The 27,938-nt window shown below is 35.4% G+C and overlaps 2 protein-coding genes across 2 annotated transcripts; one reads left to right on the top strand and one right to left on the bottom strand.

Annotated features, from left to right (window-relative positions):
* Nucleotides 1-944: 944 nt before the first annotated feature.
* On the bottom strand, nt 945-14,768 carry dhx32b (DEAH (Asp-Glu-Ala-His) box polypeptide 32b). The gene is made up of 11 exons (XM_048191794.1): nt 14,124-14,768; nt 13,651-13,844; nt 12,778-13,156; nt 9,564-9,794; nt 9,356-9,449; nt 8,975-9,124; nt 5,564-5,755; nt 5,105-5,245; nt 4,773-4,963; nt 2,034-2,224; nt 945-1,757 (listed from the first exon to the last, which is right to left on the bottom strand). The coding sequence occupies exons 1-11, from the start codon at nt 14,373-14,375 to the stop codon at nt 1,577-1,579; spliced, it is 2,196 nt and encodes a 731-aa protein (XP_048047751.1). The 5' UTR covers nt 14,376-14,768; the 3' UTR covers nt 945-1,576.
* A 1,424-nt stretch (nt 14,769-16,192) lies between these two features.
* Nucleotides 16,193-27,751, top strand: LOC125269065 (fibronectin type 3 and ankyrin repeat domains protein 1-like). Its single transcript, XM_048191795.1, has 11 exons — nt 16,193-16,511; nt 19,074-19,236; nt 19,331-19,455; nt 21,923-22,004; nt 23,135-23,209; nt 23,372-23,437; nt 23,533-23,698; nt 27,019-27,162; nt 27,257-27,334; nt 27,451-27,495; nt 27,569-27,751. Exons 1-11 carry the CDS (start codon nt 16,502-16,504, stop codon nt 27,656-27,658), a joined length of 1,044 nt encoding a protein of 347 aa, XP_048047752.1. The 5' UTR covers nt 16,193-16,501; the 3' UTR covers nt 27,659-27,751.
* The last annotated feature ends 187 nt before the right edge of the window (nt 27,752-27,938 follow it).

The following is a 27,938-nucleotide window of genomic DNA, read 5'->3' as shown; positions in this document are numbered from 1 at the left end:
GGGCATCATTAACTATGCACCGATTCAGGCTGCGGCCCCTTTAAATCTCGCGCTCCCTGCCCTCCTGAGCTCTCGACTATAAGTGCAGTTATACAGTGCATAAACAAAGTTCACACAGCTAATATAACCCTCAAAATGGATCTTTACAAAGTGTTCATCATGCAGCATGTCTAATCGCATAAGTATGGCATTTATTTGGATGTTTACATTTGATTCTGAATGAGTTTGATAGTAGCTCTTTGGCTAAAGCTAACATTACACACTGTTGGAGAGATTTATAAAGAATGAAGTTGTGTTTATGAATTATACAATCTGCAAGTGTTTAAAAAATGAAAATAACAAGTCTTGTCTCCGTGAATACAGTAAGAAATGATGGTAACTTTAACCACATTAGCAACATGCTAACGAAACATTTAGAAAGACAATTTACAAATATCACTAAAAATATCATGATATCATGGATCATGTCAGTTATTATTGCTCCATCTGCCATTTTTCGCTATTGTCCTTGCTTGCTTACCTAGTCTGATGATTCAGCTGTGCACAGATCCAGACGTTAATACTGGCTGCCCTTGTGTAATGCCTTGAACATGAGCTGGCATATGCAAATATTGGGGTCATACATATTAATGATCGCGACTGTTACGTAACAGTCGGTGTTATGTTGAGATTCGCCTGTTCTTCGGAGGTCTTTTAAACAAATGAGATTTATATAAGAAGGAGGAAACAACGGTGTTTGAGACTCACTATATGTCATTTCCATGTACTGAACTCTTGTTATTTAACTATGCCAAGATAAATTCAATTTTTAATTCTAGGGCACCTTTAATAATATTTAAAGCTGCAGTGATATTTGGGTGCATGTAACAGTTTAATATATGAAGATCATTTCAAACTGTATGAGAGCTTTATAAAAAATCTCAGATACAATATTAACACTTCGAACAACAGTTAAACACTTTTTTTTATTTAATTTCTTATTTTGTGTGAATTATCACAGTGAAATTGACATTAATATCAAAATATATTAACTAAACAAATGCCTTACAAATAAATACATATACAATTGAAAAAACAAAACAAAACAAAAAACAATTCCAGTCTATTCCAAGTTTGTTTAATTACAGCTCTGCAGCACTAAATAAAACTAATGGGAAACACAATCAATGCAAAAAGGAAAATGTTTAATTGTACTATCCTGATATTATGTAAAAATGCTAACTAGTAGCTACAATTTATAAAAGACATTTTAGACACCATAAAGTCAATGACAGTTTATTGATTAACTACTGCACAGCAGTAGGTTATTTAAATTGCTATTAATTCAGCAGAAAGAAGACAACTGTACAAACTGTTATTACTTTGAAGCATTGTCCCGGGCACTGTGAGAAGGGGGTTTTCTGCGGGCCCTTTGAATTTGAGCAACATATTACACGATCTGTTCTTTTCAATCAAACTAATTTGGTGAGTCTATAGAGATTCCTCGTTGTGCCTCATAAATTCCATGGTTACTATGGAAAGCATCCTGTTTGAATCCTGTCATGGTAATGCAGTGGCAAGGTATGCTATTTCCCCGTCACTGTATGGTACAGCGCTCATGCGGCTGATCCTCACTGGCAGGGCTGCTGGGGGTCTGGGTTTTTCTTTTGCCTTTAGATGGGGCAGCTGAACCGTGATCTATAATGTGCTGCAGTAGGTCTTTACTCTCACTAGGTGGCAGGTTATAAAAGAAGTACTGCGGTGCCATCTGAATGAACCTGTCACGAGCAAACAGCAAAGAAACCATTAAATTACAATGCACAGAAAAACTAATTGTCAGAATGGAACAAATTGGAACCCTTAATTGAACAAATGGTTGAAGAAAAGAGAGGAAATAGGTTGTTAGCCAAATTAAAAAGCTTCATAAGTTAAGTTAAATGAAACAAAAAGAATTTATTAAGTTATAAGAGACTAAATTCAATTATAACATTACATTATTAATGCCTGATTATTTACAATTCATTGCCTGTTTTCTAGACTTTTCTAGCACTTACTCATGTGCTGAGATTTGAGAGACGGTTCTGATGCAGTTGTTCTCTGACAGCGTGTGCTCATGATACAGAACCCATTCTGGCAGATTCTTCTTGTGCATCTCGGTTCCGTAGCCAGACAGTTGGTGGATCTGAGCCACATGTTTATGGGTTAGCATGAAGTAATTGCCTGACCCGTCAATGTCCCTCGCCACCTGGAAAACCCCACACAGATTAAACAATGGAAAATGCACTCATGCAGTGTTAGGAGCACTAAAGAGACTTAAATACGTAAATCACTGTGCCATTTACTAATCTGCTTTAATCACAGATGTTACTGTCCCAAGGCAATAATTTGAAAGAGAATTTGTGCACCGATTTTCACTGCTGTGCATTTAACAGTGCATTTGAGGAAGAGATTAATTCTTTTTCTTGTTCAGTTTTAAAGCAACAAAGCGCAGCAATATATTAGATTTTTCCAAAGTGCATATAGTACAATATTATTATTAGGGATGTCAAGCGATTAAAATGTTAAATCTTTTAAATGTGGCGATTAATTAATCACCATCATTATTGTGTTAAATGAAAAAAGCATTAAATAGACATTAAAAAAGTAGCTTTAGAAAAAAAAAATATTTTATTTGATTCATCATGGAATTTTTTACACATAACTTGGCCATGAGGATGAATAAATGATGACAGAATTTTCATTTTTGGGTGAACTATACCTTTAAAGGGGATTTTATTAATAGGGAAATATGAAATAATTTTTTTATGAAATGATAAATAAGAAACTAAAACTGCCAGTAGGGGGTGGTAACTGAGTAAGTCACTAAGCCCTTCATTTAATGTATTCAAACCGCTGATTCATTCAGGAATTAAGTAAATGTCTCTCTTTATAAATGGGTCATTGAATCATTGATTCACCTGATTGATTCGCTCAAAACGAGGATTCATTCAGAAATTAGGATTCATTCAGCATTTCTGCTCTGGGTTTATATTTCATTGGCAAAAATTAAGCAAAAGCAGACAATATTGTATCTAAAATATAATGTAGTTCTAGGAGCCTAAACATTCAGTCCTGTCAATCTTCATTATGAGCGTATATAAGCAGCAGTCCCTGTGTCATCCCAGTGCAATTCTTCCAGCATCTCCTCCTCTATTTCTCTTATTCTCCCTTTATGCAGTACTGTTATAGGGGGGTTTAACTCTTTAAATTTTTTTTACCATTAACCATTCAGACTGAATGGGCAGGCGAACTTGTGAAACACAATATTAACTTCTTATTTACCATTGTTTAAAATCAATATCAGACATGCATTCGTGCTATTCGGGACAAAAACAGCACTCGTGTAATATTGCTTAACTATATTATGATATAAATATGAGAAAAAACTCATACAGGGGCATTTTTGCCCTGATATCTTGTGTTTTAGTGGCTTTTTAACTCCATTCTGTAGGCTCCATCACGCAGTTGTTGACCTGCTTTATGTTCGTCACCATCAACTGTATGAAATGTAAGATGAATGACGTATTTCTGGGGCGGGGCGGGTGCGTTAATAATTTTAATGTGTTATTTTTTCCCATAAATAATTAATTAAAGGGGACCTATTATGCCCCTTTTCACAAGATGTAATATAAATCTCTGGTGCCCCCAGAATGAGTCTATGAAGTTTCAGCTGAAAATACCCCAGAGATCATTTTTTATAGCTTGTCAAATTTGCCCCATTTGGTTGTGAGCAAAAGCATTTTGTGTGTGTCCCTTTAAATGCAAATAAGCTTCTGCTCCCGGCCCCCTTTCCAGAAGAGGGTGGAGCTTTAACAGCTCGTGCTTCGGATATTCAGCAACAACAAAACTGGAGAATCTCACGCAGCCAAAATGTCAGAAATTGTCAGTAACGGTGTTCAGCCTTACATGTTCGAACCGGACTCAGAGAGACTCAGGAAGAAGTTACAACTTTTAGAATGAAACTGGACATTTCTGAATGGTTAGTGGATACATTTATGTAGTTGTTGTGAAGTTGATTCAACTTATCGCATGTGCCGTCATGTTAATCTTTGGGCAAATCCAGCGTTGAACTGACCCTTGTTTATGGCGCAGTCCTGTGTTCTGACGAATAATGCTACCTCAAATTGTGCTACCAACACTATATTTTCATTGTGCTACCTACTGTTTTAATAGGAGGTAGCAAAATCTGAGCAGGTAGCACAAATCGTCACACTGGTGTAAAATAATTTGCGCTAATGTATAACACTTTTTCCGACTTTCTTCGACACATTTCCTTTATAAATAAAATTCAACCACGGTGTCCTCAGTGGCTCAGATGCTGGAAATCTATGAAGACTCTTATGTTCATTGGTACATTCAATTGCATAATATTTGTAAATGTTTTTTGGGACAGACATTGTATATCTCCAGCTGCTACAGCGAGGATACAGAAAATGAAGAACTGCTGTGGCTCTCACGGGGCGGTATCTATGCTAATAGGTCAGATAATCACCAGTCATGGCCAGGGTTTCCCCCTAATCTCAAAAAAGAGTAGGGGACATATGGAACCGCACGTTTAGAGAAACTGTTTATGATTTATAGGGATTATAAAAAAAAAGTAATGGGTTGATTTTTACCATTATAGGCTGGTTGTTTACACAATGTGGGCACACATCTATCTTCGAACACCTTATAAAAATGGATTTTGCATAATAGGTCCCCTTTAAGTTAACGCATTATTATGTATATCATGTATATAATCTCTATATCCATACCTGCATGAAGAAGCCAGCTAGTAGTGCACGTCTGATGTTCAAGCTATTGCTTTTAGAGCCGAAGTCAGGTAAGGACACTGGCAGCTCTATCCGCTTCAGGATTTCTGTTAGTTCAGAGCGTATCGCATCTGCTGTCTGAAGAGCAGCCAGACTAAGGAAATGGTCTTCACACCACTGTTCCACGCTAGAGTCTGAAATACAAATGTGAATGTGAAATCGACACTTTATATATTATAATCAATAGATTTTGTTAGTTAGTGTGTTTTAATTCACCACATTGGCCATTAATGTATATGCATAATAGTTGCAAAAGATGCACAAAAACCACTCACATGGCCCTTCCTTAGCATATTTGTAAGCATTAAAGATGTTAATAAGGGTGAAGTGGTCTCCTTCTGCATGCTGGAACCTCAGATGACACAGGGAGGCTTTCTGTCTCATTTCCACTGGAGGTGTAAGGAAACAGCTAGGAGCTAAATTACAAAGAAAAGGAGCGATTATAAGCTTGAGAATCATTTTTGTTCATTATACATTTTTTATAATAATAATTAAAAATAAAATAAATATTTTGAAAAGCATTGCATATTTTAGTTAGTACAGAGTAACTGAATGTATTAGCAGAGGTTGAATTGTCCATACATTTTTATGGGGTTAAAAAGTTACAGTCACTTTGGTACAACAACAGTTATCTGACATCACTTCCAAATATAACTGGATGGAGCAAAGACATTTTGGAAGTGCAGACACATGGTGGTACACCTGCTGAGTGGATTGTACTGAGACAGGATTACCTGTTAGCATGGCAGCGATGGTCAGCACTTCACTCACACAGTCAAATTCACAAGACGCAAGCAAAGTCTTAGCCATCTGTGGCTCGAGAGGAAACTCTGACATGATAATTCCAATCTCAGAGAGATTTCCGTCATCATCCAAAGCAGCAAGATAGTCGAGTTCCTCTAAAGCTTGCATGAGGCCTTCTGGATCTATGGCAGAGTGAAGTAAAATATGTAATATATTTCAATCTATTAATCAAAGTTTTCCAAATTGTGCCATTAATCTGTTCTAGAAAAATATGCCGAATAGTTTAAAGTTGATAGGCTGATTAAAAAAACTGACCCAGTGTTGTTATTGTTAACTAAAACCATTCAAATCTATTTTGTTCAATGAAATAGGGCTGAAATTAGAAATATTAGATAATAAAGTTAAATGATGATAAAGTAAATGTTGCCTTGGCAACTAACTGAAATAAAATATTTTTACTGTAGTTGAATTCTATAATTATTGAAACTCAAACTACAATAAAAATAAATTAAAGCTAAATAGGAATATTAAAAAAAAAAAAAAAAAACTAATAAAAATGACAAAAGCACTTAATAAACTTACTAATACTTGAAAATGAAAAATGAAACCAGAAAATATATAAAGTTAATTCAAAAATTAATAAATATTATAATTGTATATAAATAATACTAAAATAACACTGAACTGACCTAAATAAGGTAATTATGGAAGCTTGTTTCGGTCAAGAAATATAAAACAAAAAAGGTAATTGCAACTTTTTATCCCCCAATTCTGACTTTTTTTTCAACTGGGAGTTTATATCTCATAATTCTGACTTCTTTTTCTCAGAATTGCACGATATAAATTCAGAATCGCAAGTTATAAAGTCAAAATTGCGTGTTATAAAGTCAGAATTGCATGATATAAAGTCAGAATTGCGTGATATAAAGTCAGAATTGCGAGTTATAAAGTCAGAATTGCGTGATATAAAGTCAGAATTGTGTGATATAAAGTCAGAATTGAGAGTTATAAAGTCAGAATTCCGTGATATAAAGTCAGAATTGCGTGATATAAAGTCAGAATTGTGTGATATAAAGTCAGAATTGAGAGTTATAAAGTCAGAATTCCGTGATATAAAGTCAGAATTGCGTGATATAAAGTCAGAATTGTGTGATATAAAGTCAGAATTCTGTGATATAAAGTCAGAATTGCGAGTTATAAAGTCAGAATTGCGTGATATAAAGTCAGAATTGTGTGATATAAAGTCAGAATTGTGTGATATAAAGTCAGAATTGTGATATAAAGTCAGAATTGCGTGATATAAAGTCAGAATTGTGTGATATAAAGTCAGAATTGTGTGATATAAAGTCAGAATTGTGATATAAAGTCAGAATTGCGTGATATAAAGTCAGAATTCTGTGATATAAAGTCAGAATTGAGTGATATAAAGTCAGAATTGCGTGATATAAAGTCAGAATTCTGTGATATAAAGTCAGAATTGTGTGATATAAAGTCAGAATTGCGTGATATAAAGTCAGAATTGTGTGATATAAAGTCAGAATTCTGTGATATAAAGTCAGAATTGCGAGTTATAAAGTCAGAATTGCGTGATATAAAGTCAGAATTGTGTGATATAAAGTCAGAATTGTGATATAAAGTCAGAATTGCGTGATATAAAGTCAGAATTCTGTGATATAAAGTCAGAATTGAGTGATATAAAGTCAGAGTTCTGTGATATAAAGTCAGAATTGCGAGTTATAAAGTCAGAATTGAGTGATATAAAGTCAGAATTCTGTGATATAAAGTCAGAATTGCGAGTTAAAGTCAGAATTGTGTGATATAAAGTCAGAATTGTGTGATATAAAGTCAGAATTGCGTGATATAAAGTCAGAATTCTGTGATATAAAGTCAGAATTGCGAGTTATAAAGTCAGAATTGTGTGATATAAAGTCAGAATTGTGTGATATAAAGTCAGAATTGCGTGATATAAAGTCAGAATTCTGTGATATAAAGTCAGAATTGCGAGTTATAAAGTCAGAATTGCGAGTTATGAAGTCAGAATTGTGAGATATAAATTCGCAATTGCGTGTTTATAATGTCCGATTGTGAGGAAAAAAATCACTGACGTTTCTTTCTCAGAATTGCGAGTTTACATCACGCAATTCTGACTTTATAACTTGCAATTTCAAGTTTAAATCTCACAGTTCTGAGAAAAAAGTCAGAATTGTGAGATAAGTAGTCACAATGACCTTTTATTTATTATTTAATGGCAGAAACAATCTTCCACATGTAAATAACACATAACAATAATTAAGTGATTGTTTAAAAAATTAGCAGACAAGTTTCAATAATAATTTCAATAAAATAAGAACAAAACCTTTTATGGGTAAAGTTATGGGTTTTAATTTTTAAATGAAAACTATAGACCTTATTCACAGCAGTGCCATCTTTAATTTTTAACAGGAATCAAAGCTCTTCAGTGGCTTGTATTGTAATTTAATGTGTTTTAGGATTGTTCTGCTGAGGAAACACTGCAAAAATATCCTTCCAAGAAATTTTACTAGACAAAAAACTCCATAAAACATGAGCTGTGGAAAATCATAAGTGATCTAGGAGCTTTATACAGCTTTTTACAGTGGATACCATTGATGGCAAGTTTATCCCTCAAAGCCTTGCTTTCATACCTGTCATGGCGCTGCTCTCAATAAGGTCTATAGTTAATTGTAAAAAACCACCTGAGCAAGTATTATTGTGGGAATAAGTCAAAAGGTTATCAACTGTTCCGTATAGAAACGTTTGTTAGTCCGACTGAGTAAACAGACAATAAACTCTCACTGATTTCTGGCATCATAACAAAAGCACCCCACATATTTCCTCAGTTGCATCATGAGATAAACAAGTTCATCTAGTTCATCACACCATGCTGTTTTCACAGAAATGCTCTTGTCGTAGCTCCACTAATGATGCTGCTCATCTGAATGGTGCGTGTTATGGAAGCAGGTTATCTCTGGAACAATGAACGCAGTCAGAGCGCTGTCGGCTCAGCTAAAGCACGGCTCACCACCTCTTAATACCAGCAGTGAGCAGAACAGGCCCATCTGCACCCTTACTGTGAGCCAAGAGAACCTGGCTGATCCCAGCTTTGCTTGGCTGCTGTAAACAGCGGAGAGTGAACAACTTGTTTGTGTTCGGATGGACTGCTTAGAATCATGTGAGGGATTCTAGTGTAAGTATATGAATTATTGAATGCAGCTATCTTCACTATGTGGAAAATATGCATACATTCACTGTTTAAAATTAGTATAGGTACAGAGATTACACAATATTTCAATGTTAGTGCAAAAAATCCCTTGGAGCCCCGAGCGATCTAGAGTGGGCTCTTTTGATTGGGAAGAGATTTGATTGTATAAGAAGGATCTCACCTGGTCTGTCAATGAAGTCACAGTTGCTCAGGCCAGCAATTTCCATACGCTTTAGGAAGAGCACAGTGGAAGTGATGTCAGACTCAAGAATGTGAGGGACGCTCTCAACAGGAAGTGACGTGTCCTCTTGATACAGACAGAAACACTTGCCTGTGTACATGAAATATCTCAGTCATATGATTTAATACATGCCAGAAACACTTTTATGTGAAGTAAACATAAACGTACACTACCGTTCAGAAGTTTTGGGTTGGTACGATTTTTTAATGTTTTTGAAATAAGTCTCTTATGCTCACCAAGTCCAAACTTGAGGAAATATTTAACTATTTTGAAATCATTTATATCTTTATTTTAGAATTTCAGAAAGCAAAAAGCCCTCACCTGTTGGGCCTGCAAGTTGTTTGCGGCTCTCAGCTTGGCTCTTGCTGATTGGTCGAATAACAATGGAGTTGGCTCTGATTCTAGGATTGTACACCTGTCACAACGAAACATCACAGTTTCACGCCCACCAATCAAAACGTAAATATTAAACAGAGCTCATAATAAGGAATAGTTCGTAAAGTTCAAAATAAAAACAATCACTACATACATATCGTTTTTGCACTCCAGCATCAATCACAAAGCGAATGCTGTGAACGGCCCAGAATAAGTCTTCATTGGGGCTGCAGGTGAGGAAGACTCTCCTGCTCTTGCTCTCCTCAGACAGCACTGAGAGACTGTCTCCTTGCGCCGGGCACAGAGAAACAGGCACCAGCTCGCCATGAGACAACGCAAGATTGACACCCTCTCTCCGCAAAATGGCATGGGCACATTCAATCTCCTTGAAAATGAAACAAGAAAGAAAAGTTTCTATTACCATGGAAATGGGACCTTTTTCAATTCTATGCCAGATTCACTGAAGGAAAGCAGGGTGACATTTGCGTGGCATAAAACTAAGGAACCATTAAAATAGTGATCTGCCTGTTGCCTGGGCTCACAAAGGATGAGATCAAATATATTGAAAAAAATATGCAATAAAAACATCAGATTTTAGTAAAGACTGAAAGGGTGTGTTCACACTTGTAGTTTGATTCTCTTGGTTCTTTTGGTCAAAATAGAAAATGGTACATTTAGTTCTGGTTCACTTAGCGTTCACATTGTCATTTTTAACACCGAACCTAAAGATACAAAAAAATGTCCTACAACGACTATGATGAGAAAAAAACAGGTAACCTTGAGTATTCTGTCCTTTTAGGGTCATACCATGTGACATGACATCCTGTTTTCGGTTTGTTTATATGTCTTTTGTCTGTTTGGCATTCTGAAAAGATGGGTCTCGGTATGCTTCCAAAATAACTCTAGTGCGGTTCGACTGAAATATGAACGCAAAATGGACAAAAGACATATAAACAAACCAAAAACAGGATGTCATGTCACATGATGTTTGGTGCACACCAGGTTTCAGACTGCAGCGTTCACGCTTATTCAAATGAACCGCAGGAACAGGGTGATCACACCAGAGTTCGCTTTAATCGAACTCTAATTCGCTTTAATAGGGTGTGAACACACCCTAAATCTTCATCTGAGATCTTAAAGGTGCAATATTTAAAATTTTCTGTCCGCTAGAGGTCGCTAGAGGCCTATTCAAAACAAAGGCGTAGCTTGATGACGGCAAGTTTGAGCACGGAATCTTGGGACATGTGGTCTCCATCTCAACGGACAGTGGAAACAATGGGGATAGGACTCGGGAAGAAATCATGTTCATGGATGTGATTATTAACGTTACTGTAGTATGAAGCAGAGCAGGACCGAGTGTTGTGGGAGCTGAACGAGGCCGCTGGAGTGATTGCGCAACACACGCCTCACGAGCAGCGGAGCTTTTATTATGACACAGTCGCCGGCGCCGCTTCCGCTATTCCGGTCATGAGTATGAGGTAACACAGCTCTGTTTATCATATTAGATACATTTGAGTGTGTTGAAATGATGTTATAACGTTACTCTGTTCGTTACTCGCTCGGCGGCTGCTGTGAGACACTGTTGCAACTGCAGTAAGATAGATCGATTTTAGAATATCATATTAAATGCTGGATGGCTTGTGTTGATAAATGGCATGCAATTAATTTTAAAACATATTGTATGATGGAGAAAATTCTGTATTACTGTTACTAAAAATAAAGCTGCATCTGATTATGCAATGTTAGCTACTTCATAAAATAGTGTTTTTCTCTGAGGCATGGTAAAGCATGGTACTCACAAAAAATCAAGAAAATTATATTTAAACAATAAGACTAAACGTGTTGAGCTATATAACAACAATTAGTTATCTGTCTATAATTATATCAAAACAGTTTTTCCCTTGTCTATTAAAACATGTAAATATTAAAGGTCCCGTTTTTCATGGTTTTTTGAAGTTTTGATTGTGTTTATAGTGTGCAATATAACATGTGTTCATGTTTCGCGTGTAAAAAAACACAGTATTTTTCACATAATTTACTTATCTGTATACCGCTGTTTCCACTGTCATAAAAACGGGCTGATGACTTCCTTGTTTTACGAAGTCCCTCCTTCAGAAATACGTAACGAGTTCTGATTGTTCCTGTGTTGTGATTCGACAGCTCTGAGCGCACCGTGCCCGGAAAGGTTACGCCTCTTACCATAACGTGGAGATGCACGCGCTCAGTGTTATTGTAAACATATCTTTAATTTTACCCTATCAATTTGAGCCAGAATCAGACCCGGTGATTGGACTGCGGGATGAAAATAACAGCGTTTCGAAGACATGGCGACAAACACACTCTACAAATGCAACTCTTGTGTATTCCTGTGGGCGGAGGTTAGTCAAAAAACTGTTTTAGTGACGTCATTAAAGAAGGAAGTAGAGGGATGTAGTCTAAACTGGCCGTTCGATGTAGGCGACTTCTGTTAAATAAAATATCTCGCTTGGCATTGAACTTTGAGCTTTAAAATTTTACAGATTTTATTTATACTCTAACAACAACATTACACACTAACTAAAGTTTGAAACATGGGATCATGAAGAACGGGACCTTTAAAGCGTCTTTGGTGTTTCCATGGTTTCTACAAAATGAAATCGGAAACCGAATTTAACGCGGGTATGACGCAATTGACAGGCGACTCCTCACACGTCCCAGAGCCTTGGTTAAAATTAATAAATTTTCTCACGATTTTCAAATAGTTGCAAACATTTGGGATATTGTAAGTACTCAAGTGAACAAAATATATAACACTGGCCTAATGTTTTTTGGATATTTTACTGCAAAAATCTTACATATTGCACCTTTAAATCTGTATGTCTGTTTATACACAACAAGACACTATTATTAATTATCAACTTTATAATTGTAATGAATTTTTATAAGTTAATACATTTAATAAATATGATTATTTAATTTGTAGATATCAAATAAGCATACACTTTAAATATAAAATAAACATGAAACATTATATTATATTATATTATAAATACGTTATACGTTATATTATAATTACGATAATTATTTTTTGTTATAATTAAATTACATGATCAACTTTTAAACAATTAGACATTATTTTTACATATAAATAAATGCATTATATATATATATATATATATATATATATATATATATATATATATATATATATACTATATTATACAGTAAATATTAAATAAATAAATATTAATTCTAAAAATATAAAACATTATTATATTATAATTTAATGAAAAACATGTATTTGTTAATTTATAAAATTATTTGTAAATAATACACTTTTTAAAAAATTCAACAACTAGACCATCTATTAACATTTAAATGTCTCTTACTTGCTCAGTCGCCAGAAATGTCACAATGTCTCCATGGTTTTGATTCTGATGTATCTCCAGAGCCAGTCTAAGAGCAGAGCAGAGGTAATCCTTCACACCTCCTCTACCACTACCATACACCACCTCGCACGGCTGTGGCCCTTCCAGCCGGATCTGAGGAACGCTTCCATAGTGACGTAGCAGTTTCTCAGCGGAGTGAGGGGCGGTGAGGATGACCAGTCTGAGCTCCGGCCGTGCGAGGAGCATGTCTTTGAGCAGCCCGAGGAGCAGGTCTGTGCTGACGGTGCGTTCCTGGGCCTGATCAATGACCACGACACCATACTGCTCCAAGAGGGGGTCCGACATCATTTCCCGGAGCAGCACATCATCTGTGCAGTACCTGCAAAGCAACAGATGTCATTGTCACAGGCGAAATCTCCATCTATTTAATACAAAATCCTATCAATCTACAAACAAAAATAACGAGCTAAGTGAAGACAAGCAGACGCAATTAGATGATAATTTACTCTGGGAATTGTCAGTGTTTTCCTTAAGGTCAGCGTTTTCATTAAGTCCGACCCTCTCAGCTGCTCTAATCACAGTTCTGGCTCTTTGTTCACCAGACTGACTTATGGCGGCTCTGAAAGGTTTGATGAAGCATATGGGCTGCACGGAAGCACGGCAGCTGCCGTGGAGACCCTCAGACCGAGCCCCCTCAGCCTTTTGTTAGCTTTTTTATTGTTTAGAAGGACAGGCGCCCCTGAAAAGGAGATGCACGTGTGGTGGTAATGACAGGGGGAGGGGCAGATAGTGGAACTGAATGGAAAAAAAGACCAGGGAAAATGACCAGATAACATTGTGTAGACTTTGCATGCCCCAGGATCATATACGCACCTCAAAACAGTGTCAGGGGAGCAACAGGTCTGAAGTGGGATGCTGTATCCAACCTCATTGCCGATGTTGACGTCCATCTCGTCGGCCACACGGAGGGCCAGTTCCACCGTGCTCTGTTGGTGAATTTGAGTGCACACTACCATGCCATTCTGATACTGCGCAGATAGGCAAAACTCTGCACACCACTGAGGGATCTAAATGAAGATTAAGACAGATAACACATGATGTAATCAAAACAAAACTCACAAATAACATACTTTTGGTACTTTCAATGCTAAATGAACTAGTAGTAGTGAATATGTTGTATCTGACCCATTCACTTTATTTACCTTTGCATAAAAGATGAAGCAATAACTTAAATTCAGTTCAAAATTCAGCCCTAATTTATCCTTTAGGGCAGAATATGGAATAATATAACTTATTTAAGAGCATTTTAATGTACAAATTAATATTATAAACACACATAAACCCACCTGAGTGCTTTGTCCTGTTTTAGCTGTGCCAGTCACTATCACAATCTGGCTGTTGCTCAAAGTGTCCATAAACTCGCATTTCGCTTCCCACACCGGCAGACCTTTTCTTTCTCTTAATAGTTTGTAATATCGTGAAGAAAAAGGGAGCCCGTCGAACTGATTCAACTCCAGCAAATCATCCGAATCAATATCTTGAGTTTCGTTGATTTCAGATAGTTTTTCCACATCTGTTGAGGATAGCTCCATCTCCATCGACTCTCTCTTCAAGTACTCAAATAAATCAACACGAACAAATCGACTGAATCACGCTCTATTAATTATGTGACATATTTATGGCCTTAAATGGATTATCTCTCCCAGATGACTTTTATGGACCCGCGCTCAGGCGATACAGACTCTTTGTGTCATCAGTTGTCCCGCTCAGCGCACTAGCGATTGAATGAATCGTTCTTTTGAACCGGATCATTTTGAATCGGATCATTAATGAACATAAAACCGATTTGAACTGAATCGGTCCGAGTGGATCTCGAGTCAGCTCATAGTAATAGTTTAATAGGTCAGTTTAATGGGTGAAAATGTTGTTTGACAGTTTTAAAAATAGCCTATACATGAAACTGAGTTGGTTTTTAATAAATTATTAATGTTATTAATATGTTTAAAGGATTAGTTCACTTTCAAATAAAATTTTCCTGACAATTTACTCACCCCCATGTCATCCAAGATGTCCATGTCCTTCTTTCTTCAGTCGAAAAGAAATTAAGGTTTTTGATGAAAACATTCCAGGATTTTTCTCCATATAGTGGACTTCAATGGCCTCCAAACAGTTGAAGGTCAAAATTACAGTTTCAGTGCAGCTTCAAAGGGCTTTAAACAATACGATCTAGTGAAACGATCGTTCATTTTCGAAAAAAAAATTATATGCTTTATATAAACAAATGATACACCTTCCCTATTCTACTTATGGAAAAAACGAACTGGCGCTGCATTCGTTCTGTAAGTTGAATAGAGAACCACTTGGAAGGCGATCATTTGTTTATATAAAGCATATACATTTAAATTTTTTTCTAAAATGACTGATAGTTTTGCTAGATAAGACCCTTATTCCTTGTCTGGTATCGTTTAAAGCCCTTTGAAGCTGCACTGAAACTGTAATTTTGACCTTCAACCATTTGGAGGCCATTGAATAATTGAATAAGGAGAATAATCCTGGACTGTTTTCATCAAAAACCTTAATTTCTTTTTGACTGAAGAACGAAAGACTTGAGCATCTTGGATGACATGGGGGTGAGTAAATTATCAGGAAAATTTAATTTGAAAGTGAACTAATCCTTTAATGTTTTCAGACAAATGTATTTTGCCTATTGTTTATTTTAAAAGGATAGTTCACCCCAAAATGATAATTCTGTCATCATTTACATCATCACTCACAAGTTGTTATAAACCTGTATGAATTTCTTTGTTTTGCTGAACACAAAAGAAGATATTTTGAAGAATGTCAGTAAACAAATGGGCCCCACTGACTTTATTTTTAGTTTATATATTAGTTTATATATATATATAAACTGTTTGGTTACAATCAACTCAAACAAGCTAAATATGGATATGAAATAAAACAAACAAACAAACATTTATTTATAAAATGTAGTCGTCTACAGCAGGGGCCCACAAGAGAAGAGGGCCTCAGCAAATTTCCAAGAGGGCCTCAAGATGACTTTAAAATGTATTCACTCATTCTAAAAGTGTTATTTTCTAGGCCTGAAAAAGTAAACGATGTAAGCAGGTGGTACATTTTATATAGCTAATTTTAAAAAATATATAGGCCTACTATAAAATATTTAATTGGCTTGGAATTGTAAGAAAACACATTTCAAATAACATAATTTAAAGCATGTAATATACCATGGAGCACGTGGTGAAAACGTGCTCCATGGTAAAATAATCACTGACTCTTTTTTGACCCGGCTCTTTAACATGAATTGAAAATTCAAAAGAACCGATTCGGTCTTACCGTCATAAGTGCACTGAATCACCGCTCGGACGCGCAGCGGCAGAGATTTTAAGCGGTCATGTGGTCATTTAATCTCATCATCACAATAGTGCCCCAAATAATGAAAGTGACTACAGGGTCTGGATAAGCATACTTAGCTCTGTTAAAACAAAAACAATAATTTGAACACGTTTTGGAAACTTGTGTTTCGTGCAACAAACAATTAAATGGTCCACCACAGATTGCGCGCACAATGATGTCACCATGACAACCGTAATGCTTGCAGAGTCAGTCAGATGTGCGCGAGAGAGACTGCAAACACACACAGCAGCAAAACTATCATCCTCTGTGAGGGGGATTTCTCAACACAAGGACGCAAACCGAGACAACCATGAACCCAGGTAGACATTTGATCTGTGTTTCGGGGCTACTAGTTCATTGTCAGGACATGTAGTATTTCCAAAAACTTGTTTACTTTTGTAAAATATAGCTAATAGAGGACAACAGAAAGAAGAGACGAAAATGAAATGCTTTATAGAATTGTTTATAAAGTTTTCAGACGAACTTTATTCAAAATGGTTGAAATAATTTTCATATACCACAGTTTTTTTTATTCCTCGTTTATATGTGATAAATATATAAGCAAAAACCTGTATATAATAAAAAATGTATATGTTTTGTAACATTTTAATATATTGAATAAAATATCACTAGGCCTACTGATTTTTTAACTTTATGAAGAGCTGCATTTATTTAGTTAGTTTTCTTCAGCAACAGTGATTAAAAAGTAATAAGTAATGTTTTAACTGAATCACTAATCACTTTATTCAAAACAACAGCTCCATAAAATACCTTAATATAGAACAAGATATAATATAGAATATTGTAATATAGAATATTTATATAGTACCACATAAAGTTTCTTATGTTTGATTAAAGGCAGGGTAGGCAAAAAAATGTATAAAAAACTTTTTTTCAAAATTTGTTTAAACTTTATTTATATATCAATACATAATTAAAATGTAAGTACTCTGAAAAAGAAAGTATAAAAATCGAGTGTCTGTAGACCTCTCACGACTGTTTTAAAGACAGCTCATTATTTCCATTCACTCCACCCCTCCCTTCTGGGCTCCTTACAAAGCCACGCCCCAAAACGCATGAACGTGCGACTCCGACCACTGAGCTGGAAGACGCATTATTTACCTGAGACGAGCGGAGAGGAAGGAGCACAGTGCATGTAGTGACATCATGTCAGAATCACATGTAATAAAAATAACTTTATAATTATGAAGATAAACAAACAAGATGTATTTTAGTACTCACTATCAAGCTAGCATATTGATATTGGTAAAGTTTAAAATATATATTTTTTGATTTGCTAACGAGCTAGTTATCTATAAGGCAAAGCTAAAAACAGGTTGCATGATACACGTTTTTCCATTACCATCATTTACACTGTGATGAAGATGAATTTCGTGTAAGATTCATAACATATACGTTGTTCTACAGATCAACAGAGTAACATACACTCAAATATCAACTCACAACTGCATTGCAGACACAAAATAATAACACACACATACAACAAAGTGTGTACGACACACACAGATACAAGATAAAGACATCAGTAAACATAGGTAGAGAATATAAAAACAAAACAAAGGCGAAAAAAACGTGCAGGTAAACTTACAGGTGAACATGGTAAAAGAGTTAGACAGAGGGTAAAATTATGCACAATTCAACACTATAGCTATCATTATTTATCGTCTCTACTACGGCTCGCTAAGTAATGTTATGTTAGCTATATTACGCAGTTACGTGTGCTAATGACACATGCTTCATGAAAAAATAAACAAAAAAATATGTATGATCAAAATACAAAAAGAAAGATTTACCTGTCCAGCAGAAATAAAGCCATCAAGGAGTCACTTTTCAGCCCCTTGAGTTCCCTCAGTTCTCGCCATCGCTGGAAAGCCACGCCGATATTAACTCGCGTTTTATTTCTTTGTTTATCCAAAGACTTTTTGATCATTGCCTTTTCTTGTACTGTTACTGTCTTCCTTTTTTGCCTGGTTTGCCTTCACTAACTGCATAGGCCGGTACTGTGAATTTAGCTTGCTGTTTCTCTGCCATTGTTTTGGTATTCCTAGGATCGCGTGCCTCTTGGATTCCCCAAATCAAACGTGCGCGCGCAAGTGGGCAGGTCATGTGTGGCAAAAGGGTGGTTGCCATGGTTGCGAGAGAGTGACAGCCGCCTAAGCCAATCCTATGTTTCGTCCCGGATGGAAATAATGAGCTGTGTTTAATACAGATTAAACGGTCTAGAGTCACTCGATTTTTATACTCTTTTTATCAGAGTTCCTACATTTTAATTATGCATGTATATATATAGAAAGTTTAAACAAATTTGGAACAAAATTTCTTACCTACCCTGCCTTTAATATTATTAAAAACTAGCATATAATAAGATATTTTTATATATTTTTTATACAATATTTTTAATAAAATAATTAAAACATCACTACTGTGAGGAGCTGCATTTTATTTATTGATTTGGAAAAATTATGCTACATTGCCAGTTTTCTCCAGCAACAGTGATTAAAAAGTAATGGATGATCTTTTAACTGAATCACTAATCCAGGAACAATCTTCTGTTAGTTATTCTTGGTGCATTGTTACATGATATTCATGACCTTTATTAAGAAGATGAAACCAATAGGCTGCAGTTTACTCATACAGTATGTCACACCTGAATAGCAAAATCAGTCCACGGATGCTGCTGGATCAGATAACTGCATATTAACCATAGATTGGTTTAGGTTTCAGCCCTTGTCATATGGTTAACAAAAAGTAATATGACTGTGAAATGAAATGACTGCAAAGCTAATTATGTCTAAAATTCACATTAAATATACAAACAATGTGCATGACGTTAAGAACGTGCCATTTATTATTATCTTCAGAAGTCCCTCAGCCACCTGTGATCGGGAAGGTCAGTCACCACAGTATCGAGCTGAGCTGGATGAATGAAGAGAGCAAACCTCGCACTGGCCCCCCTGAACAGTGGAGCCACTTCTCTGTGGAGCAGATGGACCCCAAAACACACAAATACAGCTCCAAATACATGTCAGTGTTCTCTCGATCACCCTGAACATTATTTCTCTGTACCTTTTTCATTTTAAAACTGTCTTTTCAGCAATCTTTTGGTGTTTTATCACAGAGGGTACGGCACCCATCATGTTTTAGAGGGACTGGAGTCCAGCACCAGTTACAGTTTTAGGCTGAAGGTCACCAGACCCTCGGGGGAGTGCAGCTTCAGCCCTGCGGTCTCTGTCTTCACCACCCGTGAGATATAAGACTTAACCTATTATTATTATTATTATTTTAAACCTAGTAAATCTCATCCTTGCTTTTGTTGGTTACAAATAAATACATAGGGATTCACTAACAAAAAATATAGGTAACACTTTATTTTAGGGTCTTTTAATTAGTTGCTTATTAGCATGCATATTACTAGAATATTGGCTGTTTATTAGTAATTATTAAGCACATATTAATGCCTTATTCTGCATGACCTTATTCTACATTCTTAATCCTACCCAATACCTAAACTTAACATCTAACTTACTAACTATTAATAAGCAGTAAATTAAGAGTTTATTGAGGGAAAAGTCGTAGTTAATAGTGAATACCAAAATGTATACTACAATTCAAAAGTTTGGTTCAATGTAAAAGAAATTTACTCCACAAACATTGATCAACAGTGACAGTAAAGACATTTATAATGTTACAAAACAAAATTCTCTTTCAAATAAATGCTGTTATTTTTAACTTCCCATTAATCAAAGAATCCCTAAAAAATTCAATTCAATTCAGATTTATTTGTATAGCGCTTTTCACAATAGATATCGTTTCAAAGCAGCTTTACAGAGAATGCATGTCAACATTACAATTTAGAGTAATCTGTTATCGCAGAGGTGACTGTCTAATGTATGTAATTTCAGAAATGTACATACAGTGGCAAGAAAAAGTATGTGAACCACTTGCAGAATCTGTGAAAATGTGAATAATTTTAATAAAGTAAGAGAGATCATACAAAATGCATGTTATTTTTTGTTTAGTACTGTCCTGAGTAAGATATTTTACATAAAAGATGTTTACATTTAGTTCACAAGACAAAAAAAAAAAAAGCTGAATTTAGTAAAATGGCCCCATTCAAAAGTTTGTGAACCATTGGTTCTCAATACTGTGTATGGTTACCTGATGATCCATGACTGTTTGTTTGTTTTGTGATGGTTGTTCATGAGTCTCTTGTTTGTTCTGAGCAGTTAAACTGAGCTCTGTTCTTCAGAAAAATCCTCCAGGTCCTGCAAATTCTTCAGTTTTCAAGCATTTTTTGCATATTTGAACCCTTTCCAGCAGTGACTGTGTGATTTTGAGATCCATCTTTTCACGCTGAGAATGACTGAGGGACTCAAACTCAACTATTAAAAAAGGTTCAAACATTCACTGATGCTCCAGAAGGAAACACAATGCATTAAGAGTCAGGGGGTGAAAACTTTTTGAATTTAAAGATCAAGGTAAATTGTATTTAATTTGTCTTCCGGGAAACATGCGAGTATCTTCTGTTGCTTCCTAAGGGCAGTACTAAATGAAAAGCAATGATATTTAAACAAAATAAGAAAAATCGTGACATCTTCATCCTGTTCAAAAGTTTTCACCCCCACGATCTTAATACATCGTGTTTCCTTCTGGAGCATCAGTGAATGTTTGAACCTTTTTTAATAGTTGTGTTTGAGTCCATCAATTGTCCTCAGCGTGAAAAGATGGATCTCAAAATCATTCAGTCACTGCTGGAAAGGGTTCAAATATGCAAAAATGCTTGAAAACTGAAGAATCTGCAGGAGCTGGAGGATTTTTCTGAAGAACAGAGCTCAGTTTAACTGCTCAGGACAAATAAGAGACTCAAGAAACAACCATCACAAAACATAAAAACAGTCGTGGATCATCAGGTAACCACACACAGTGTTGAGAATACTTATGAATGGGGTTATTTTAATAAATTCAGCTATTGTTTTGTCTTGTGAACTAAATGCAAACATCTTTTATATAAAATATCTTACTCAGGACAGTACTAAACAAAAAATAACATGCATTTTGTATGATCTCTCTTATTTTATTAAAATTATTTACATTTTCACAGATTCTGCAAGTGGTTCACATACTTTTTCTTGCCACTGTATATAATCATGCAGTTAGCTAACAATGTAATAATTTAGGCAATTTAATTTACAATCACTGTTAGCAGATTAATGATTACATGTTAACAATAATTAGGATATAGAAATTTGTTGCGTCATCTTAAGTCCTCAAAAAATGTATCCCTAAATTAATTTGGGGGTAACACAAGTTATGTAATCAGATTACTTTTTTTTCAAGTAAGTGCTAAAGTAATGCATTACTTTTAAATTTACACCAAAATGTTGGTTACTTATTTTCAAATAAGTAAGGCGAGTTACTTTGTTTTCCCATTTATAGACTGACACATCTCCTGTCCCCATGTTAAGAGAAATTGGAAGTAAGGTACAGAGGCGTTGTGTCACAGGAATAAATTACATTTTTTAAAAAGAAATTAATAAAATCCTAAATTGTGATAAAATTTCACAATATTACTGTTTTAAATGTATTTTTGATCAAATAAATGTGGGCTTGGTGAGCATGAGGCTTAGTAAAATAAAAATAAAAAATCAAACCAACCACAAACTTTTGAACGGAAGAGTATCTGGTTAATGTTCTGATGGTGTCACCACAGGAGAGCCGTACTGTGGGAAGAACCTCCACCAGGCAGTGAACAGGGAGGATGAGGAGGAGCTGACCACAGTGCTACAGTCAGGGTGAGACCCACTGACCATCTTTTCATAGACAAGTTTATGCTGCTCTGTGCCTGCTCATAATTCAGTGTAAAGGTGCAATTCCACATAAAAGCCAGACTAAATTATGCCTGCTCTCACCCACCTCGGCCCCTAGTATTAAAGGGGACCTGTTATGCCACTTTTTACAAGATGTAATGTAAGTCCCCAAAATGTGTCTGTGAAGTTTTAGTTCAAAACACCCCACAGATCATTTATTATACCATGCTGTAAATACCCATTTTTGAGTGGAAGGAAAAACAAGCTGTTTTTGCACATGTATCTTTAAATGCACCTTGGTTAAAATAGCAATTTTCTTACGATTTACAAATAGTTGGAAACATTTGGGATATTGTAAGTACTCAAGTGAACAAAATATATAACACTGGCCTAGTGGTTTTTGGATAATTTACTGCAAAATTCTTACTTATTGCACCTTTAAATGCTCTGGCGAGAAGATAAACATGGCAGACTGTACAGCTCACTCAGGGCAGGATCTATGCTAATAGGGCAGATTCTCATTGCATAGAAACTGCAAACAGCTTGTTCTGAGACACTGCTTATGATTTATGTGGATTAAAAAAAGGAGTGGTGGATTTTTACCATTATAGGCTGGTTGTATAGTGTGCACACACACTGTACAACCAGCCTATAATGGTAAAAATCCACCACTCCTTTTTTTAATGCCCATAAATCAGTGAATTTTGTGAATTTTCATATTTGGTCCCCTTTAAAGCAGAACATTTTAACTGCTGTCTAAATGCATTTATGCCACCTCTGAGCAGCATTAAACAGTCAGTGGAAAGATACTTAAATGCCATTTCAGAAGCGCTTCTGTGCCACGTTTGCAGCGTAAATTTGGTATAAGACCACAAAATCACTTCAAGCTTCTTCATATTAGTACTAACATTGTACTAAACAAAGGGATTGTTTTACTCCTCATGGCATTCTAAATCTGTATGATTTTCTCTCTTCTGCAAAACACACAGAAAAAATATCAAAATATATTCTTTTGTGTTCTACAGAAGAAAGAAAGTCATTTTTGGATGAACTATGTCTTTAAATACCAGTTCACACATTGGTCATGACCCCTCTCATGTAATTCCTCTCCCTAGAACGGTCGATGTGGATGTTCATGACAAAATGGGTTTCACTCCTCTCATGGTGGCAGCACAGAAAGGTTTCACCAGGTAAACTTGCTTATGATTCTGTTTTTAATTTAAAGCTAATTTAGTGAGCTACTGAATCTCCCATCAGTTCTAGTCGCTAAGTGGTTTCATTGGAGAAAAACCTAATTTGTCAAAATACAGTCATAAATTTCTAATTGCAATCAGCATTTGTTTGGCTTGCAGCGTAGCAGACATTTTGGTGAAGCATGGAGCTGATATTAACAAGAGAGATAGCACTGGAAAAAACAGGTGAGCTTGCCTCACCTTTTTATCATTCATTATAATCATTCATGTTTTCTAATCATTTTTGTTTATCTATGCATGTTTTTTTTTTTTTCTTTCAGTTTAATGCTGGCCTGTTATGCTGGTCACCTTGACACAGTGAAGTATCTGCGTAACTGCGGGTCAACATGGCAGTCTCAAGACACGGATGGCTGCACACCGCTCCACTGGGCTGTGGATGGAGGACACCTGCCTGTCATTACATATATGATCCAAGATGGTTGTGAGGTCGGAGGTCAATTTTTCAGTCATTTCATGTGATGTAAAGTGCAAAGAACCAAATGCTCAAAATTTAGCGTACATTAAAGTAGGCGTGAAATGGAAGTTGCGGGACTTGATTTCCCTTACAAAAAAATAAGTATACTTCAAATTCATTTTATTTAGTATGCTTAGCCAAAGTTAAGTTCACGTATAAATGTAAGTATACTTTATGTAGTAAGTATACTAATATCAATGTACTATTTCAATACTAATTGGGATTAAATTGGTGTACTTTTTAGTATATAAAAGTTTACTGTGTAAGAGTAAACTCTGAGTACACTAGTTTACAACTACACTTTTTTTGTACTGCAACTATATTACCAGTGAACTTATAGGTATACTGATAGTTTACTAGTTAAATACTTGTAGCACATTGTTTAGTTTATGAAAGTACACTTTGAAGTATACTCTCAGTAAGCTATAGTTTAGTAGTTTTATACTGCAAGTATACTTGTAAGTTTTCTTCATACTTATAGTACTATTTATATATTATTTTTGCACTTTAAGTATACTACTATGTTCCTATTTAGGTATTAATTTTTATACTTGAAATGTACCTTTAATTGTACTTTAAATAGGTTTGAAGTAAATTTCTATGTACACTACCAGTGGACTAGCCTACACAAAAATTCACATACTCAGAATTAGGAACATATCTTTTCTTTATAAATCAATATTTTCAAACAATGTAAGTTTATAAGACAGTATGTAAAACTGTGTAAAAAAGTATTTAATACGCTACTCAATTAAAAGAGTAAATACAACTACAAGCCAAGTATACTTAATTATAATTTTAAGTACATTTCAATCAAAACATTGTGTACAAGTATATGCCAAATATACTTACTTTTAAGTCTAGTATAGGGCTGTCAAAATTAATCACGATTAATCGCATACAAAATAAACGTTTGAGTTTGCCTAATATATGTGGGTGTACTGTGTGTAATTATTATGTATATATAAATACAAACACATCCATGTATATATTTGAGAAATATTTACAAGTATATGTATTTATTTATATTTTTATATACACTGCGTTCCAAATTATTATGCAATTGACATATCAGTAAGATTTCAGTACAATAAACGTTCAGATTTTAGTGTATCTAAGAAAATGTTTGTTCGTTTATTTATCCATGTCTTTTTAGATAACTGGTTTCAATCTCAGACAAAATAATTTGCCAGATCTATGGAAACCCTACTTAGAGGTTGTTCCACATTATTAAGCAAGTCACAGTTCTCATGCAATATGGGGAGGAAGAAAGATCTTTCTGAAGATGAAAAGCATGAAATGGTGCAATGTTGTGCAAAAGGCATGAAAACAACTAATATTGTGTGAAACTGAATGGAGATTATCGAATTATCATAAGATTTGTGAGTGATTTAGAGCACAGCAGAACTCGGTCAGATAAAGGCTTATTAATGAAAGTTCCTATTAAAAAAAAAAATTTTTATTAAAAGGGCAGCTATAAAAAAAGCCAGTGTTGAGCAGCAAACAGGTATTTGAAGCTGCTGGTGTCTCTGGAGTCTCAAGAAGCTCTCCATGCAGGCTGGCAGTTGTGCGTAAAGATGCATTTTAGACACCACTAACCAAACCTAACAAAGAGAAACATTTACAGTGGGTGTAGAAATACATTTTCAAACAGTTTTATTGTTGTAGTGTTTTTTTGCAGCATGAGATAGTGCATAGTGCATTGTACAATAGTGCATTGTACTATGCACTATCCTCCTTTTTATACCATAGCTGAAAATGGCCAGTTATGAACTCCACATATCTTGCAAAAGTCATTTAAATACCCTCCATCTCACTTCCCAGTATTCCAGCCCAAATCATCACCCACCAGCTCCTTGCTGACGTCGCAGTCTTGTTGGAACGTGGTGGCCATTCACCAACCATCCAGAAATCCATCCATTTAGACCATCCATTGAAGTACGGAATTAGTCAGTGAATAAAACTATTTAAAAATGAGTCTTCATGTATTTCTAAACCCACTGTAAATGTTTCTCTTTGTGAGCTTTGGTTTGGAGTGGCTGAAATGCATCTTTACGCACAACTGCCAGGCTGCATGGAGAGCTTCTTGAGACTCCAGCAGCTTCAAATACCTGTTTGCTGCTCAACACTGGCTTTTTTTATAGCTGCCCTTTTAATACAATTAATTTTTTTTGACAGGAATTTTCCTCAATAAGCCTTTGTCTGACCGAGTTCTGCTGTGCTCTAAATCACTCAGAAATCTTATGATAATTCGATAATCTCCATTCAGTTTCACACAACATTAGTTGTTTTCATGCCTTTTGCACAACATTGCACCATTTCATGCTTTTCATCTTCAGAAAGATCTTTCTTCCTCCCCATATTGCATGAGAACTGTGACTTACTTAATAATGTGGAACAACCTCTAAGTAGGGTTTCCATAGACCTGGCAAATTATTTTGTCTGAGATTGATAGCAGTTATCTAAAAAGACATGGATAAATAAACGAACAAACATTTTCTTAGAAAAACTAAAATCTGAATGTTTATTGTACAGAAATCTTACTGATTTGTCTCTTGCATAATAATTTGGAACGCAGTGTAATTTATATTTTATATAAATACATTTTTTGTACATAAATAACATATTTCTCTTAAATATATACATTAATTTGTGTGTATTTATATATACATATTAATTACACACATTACTCACACATATATTATACAAACTCAAACTTTTATTTTGTATGCGATTAATCGCGATTAATCGTTTGACAGCCCTAGTCTAGTATACTTAAGTGTAATTTTAAGTATATTGCTGAGAAGTACATAGAACATACTAATAGCACACTTGAATAAACTTCTTTTTGTAAGGGTTTGTTCTTCAGGAATTGACTGGATGGTTGTGGTTTGCCGTGGCTATGATCTCATGTGAGTGACAGGTTGCCCCGCCCTCCCGCCAGTAAACACATCATCAGATATGTCACTGTAAGAGGGAGGGAAGTTATTGAGGATATGTGAATTAAAAAAAAATATATAAATAAAATATTTATGCAATACTCCATAAAAAAAAGAATTGCCCATTTTGATGGTGACTTTAATGGTGAATTTTTTCATGGTGACTTTAATGGTATTCCATGTGACCAGTTATCACCGATAGCTTTTAGCTCTATAGCAATGAGATGTCACTTAAATGAAAACTCTTTTGACAGGTTTTAGATGTAGCATCTGGGACGGCTTACTATGTCAGATGTCGAGTTAAAGACCCTGTACTGTCAGTTTAAAGCATCTGTGTTTTTGCACTCTGACAGGTGGATGTGATGGATAAAGTGTCTCTCTGGACTCCTCTCATGCGTGTGTCAGCCATCAGTGGGAACGCTGCGGTGGCCTCCGTCCTCCTCCAGGCTGGAGCTGATGTAAACGTCCGTGACAAGGCTGGGAAGACACCACTAATGGTATTTATCATCAAAACAGCCATTCGGATTGTCGTGGACAAGATGGATTACATTATTGCAGGCTTTTTTTTTTGTTTTGGGTTATAATATTTAGGTTGCTGTGCTGAATAACCATGTGGAGCTGGTGAAACTTCTGCTCGACAGTGGGGCAGATCACCATATGAAGAATGAGGTAACAGATTATGATCATTATTATATTCATAATCCATAAATGATTTAACAATAGGAGTGTAATAAAACATTCTGCCAGAGGAAAACTGATAAGATTATATTTACACCCTAATGTAGTATGGAGCAGGTGCAGCGGATATGGCAAAAGCTTTTGGGAGACAGGTGAGCTAACAAACTTCATGAACGAATTAATGACATTTTGTAGCTTGGAACAAAAAGACAATTTCTGTTTCAGAACATCATAAACTTGCTGGATAAAATAAGCATGGAAGATTCAAATCGACTGACATCAACGGAACAGTTCTGTTACGGAGACAAGAAATGATCTTTATCTTAATGTCATGTTTTACATATTACATGATGAAACTTTAATGTTTCTGCAGTGTAAAATAAAATGAAATTGAATTCACAATAGTAATACCCTCGTTTATTCTCGTTCAAGTCCTTGCTTGCATTACCCAAAGTATCCAGTTACTTTTTTTGAAGGCATTCACATTTCCCTTTTAATATCCTAATTCATAGAAATAAAACAGCTGAGCAATAATCTGACAGATTATCTGTCAAAAAAACAACAAAAAACATCAGTGAGCATTCAATACATCCAC

Source organism: Megalobrama amblycephala, linkage group LG5 (genome assembly GCF_018812025.1).
Source record: "Megalobrama amblycephala isolate DHTTF-2021 linkage group LG5, ASM1881202v1, whole genome shotgun sequence".
Lineage (NCBI taxonomy): Eukaryota > Metazoa > Chordata > Actinopteri > Cypriniformes > Xenocyprididae > Megalobrama > Megalobrama amblycephala.
The sequence above is the reverse complement of the archived record's forward strand: the minus strand, read 5'-3'. Positions and strand labels throughout refer to the sequence as shown.

Bases quoted from the DNA above. Each gene is read 5' to 3' on its own strand.
- dhx32b (XM_048191794.1), bottom strand. From the start codon at position 14,375: ATGGAGATGGAGCTATCCTCAACAGATGTGGAAAAACTATCTGAAATC. The intron at 9,795-12,777 runs GTAAGAGACATT...TTCATTTTCAAG, and splicing joins CATTTCTGGCGACTGAGCAA to GAGATTGAATGTGCCCATGC. The intron at 5,756-8,974 runs GTGAGATCCTTC...ACTCTGCCATAG, and splicing joins TGACTTCATTGACAGACCAG to ATCCAGAAGGCCTCATGCAA.
- LOC125269065 (XM_048191795.1), top strand. The intron at 19,456-21,922 runs GTGAGATATAAG...GTGTCACCACAG, and splicing joins GGTCTCTGTCTTCACCACCC to GAGAGCCGTACTGTGGGAAG. The intron at 23,699-27,018 runs GTCGGAGGTCAA...GCACTCTGACAG, and splicing joins TGATCCAAGATGGTTGTGAG to GTGGATGTGATGGATAAAGT.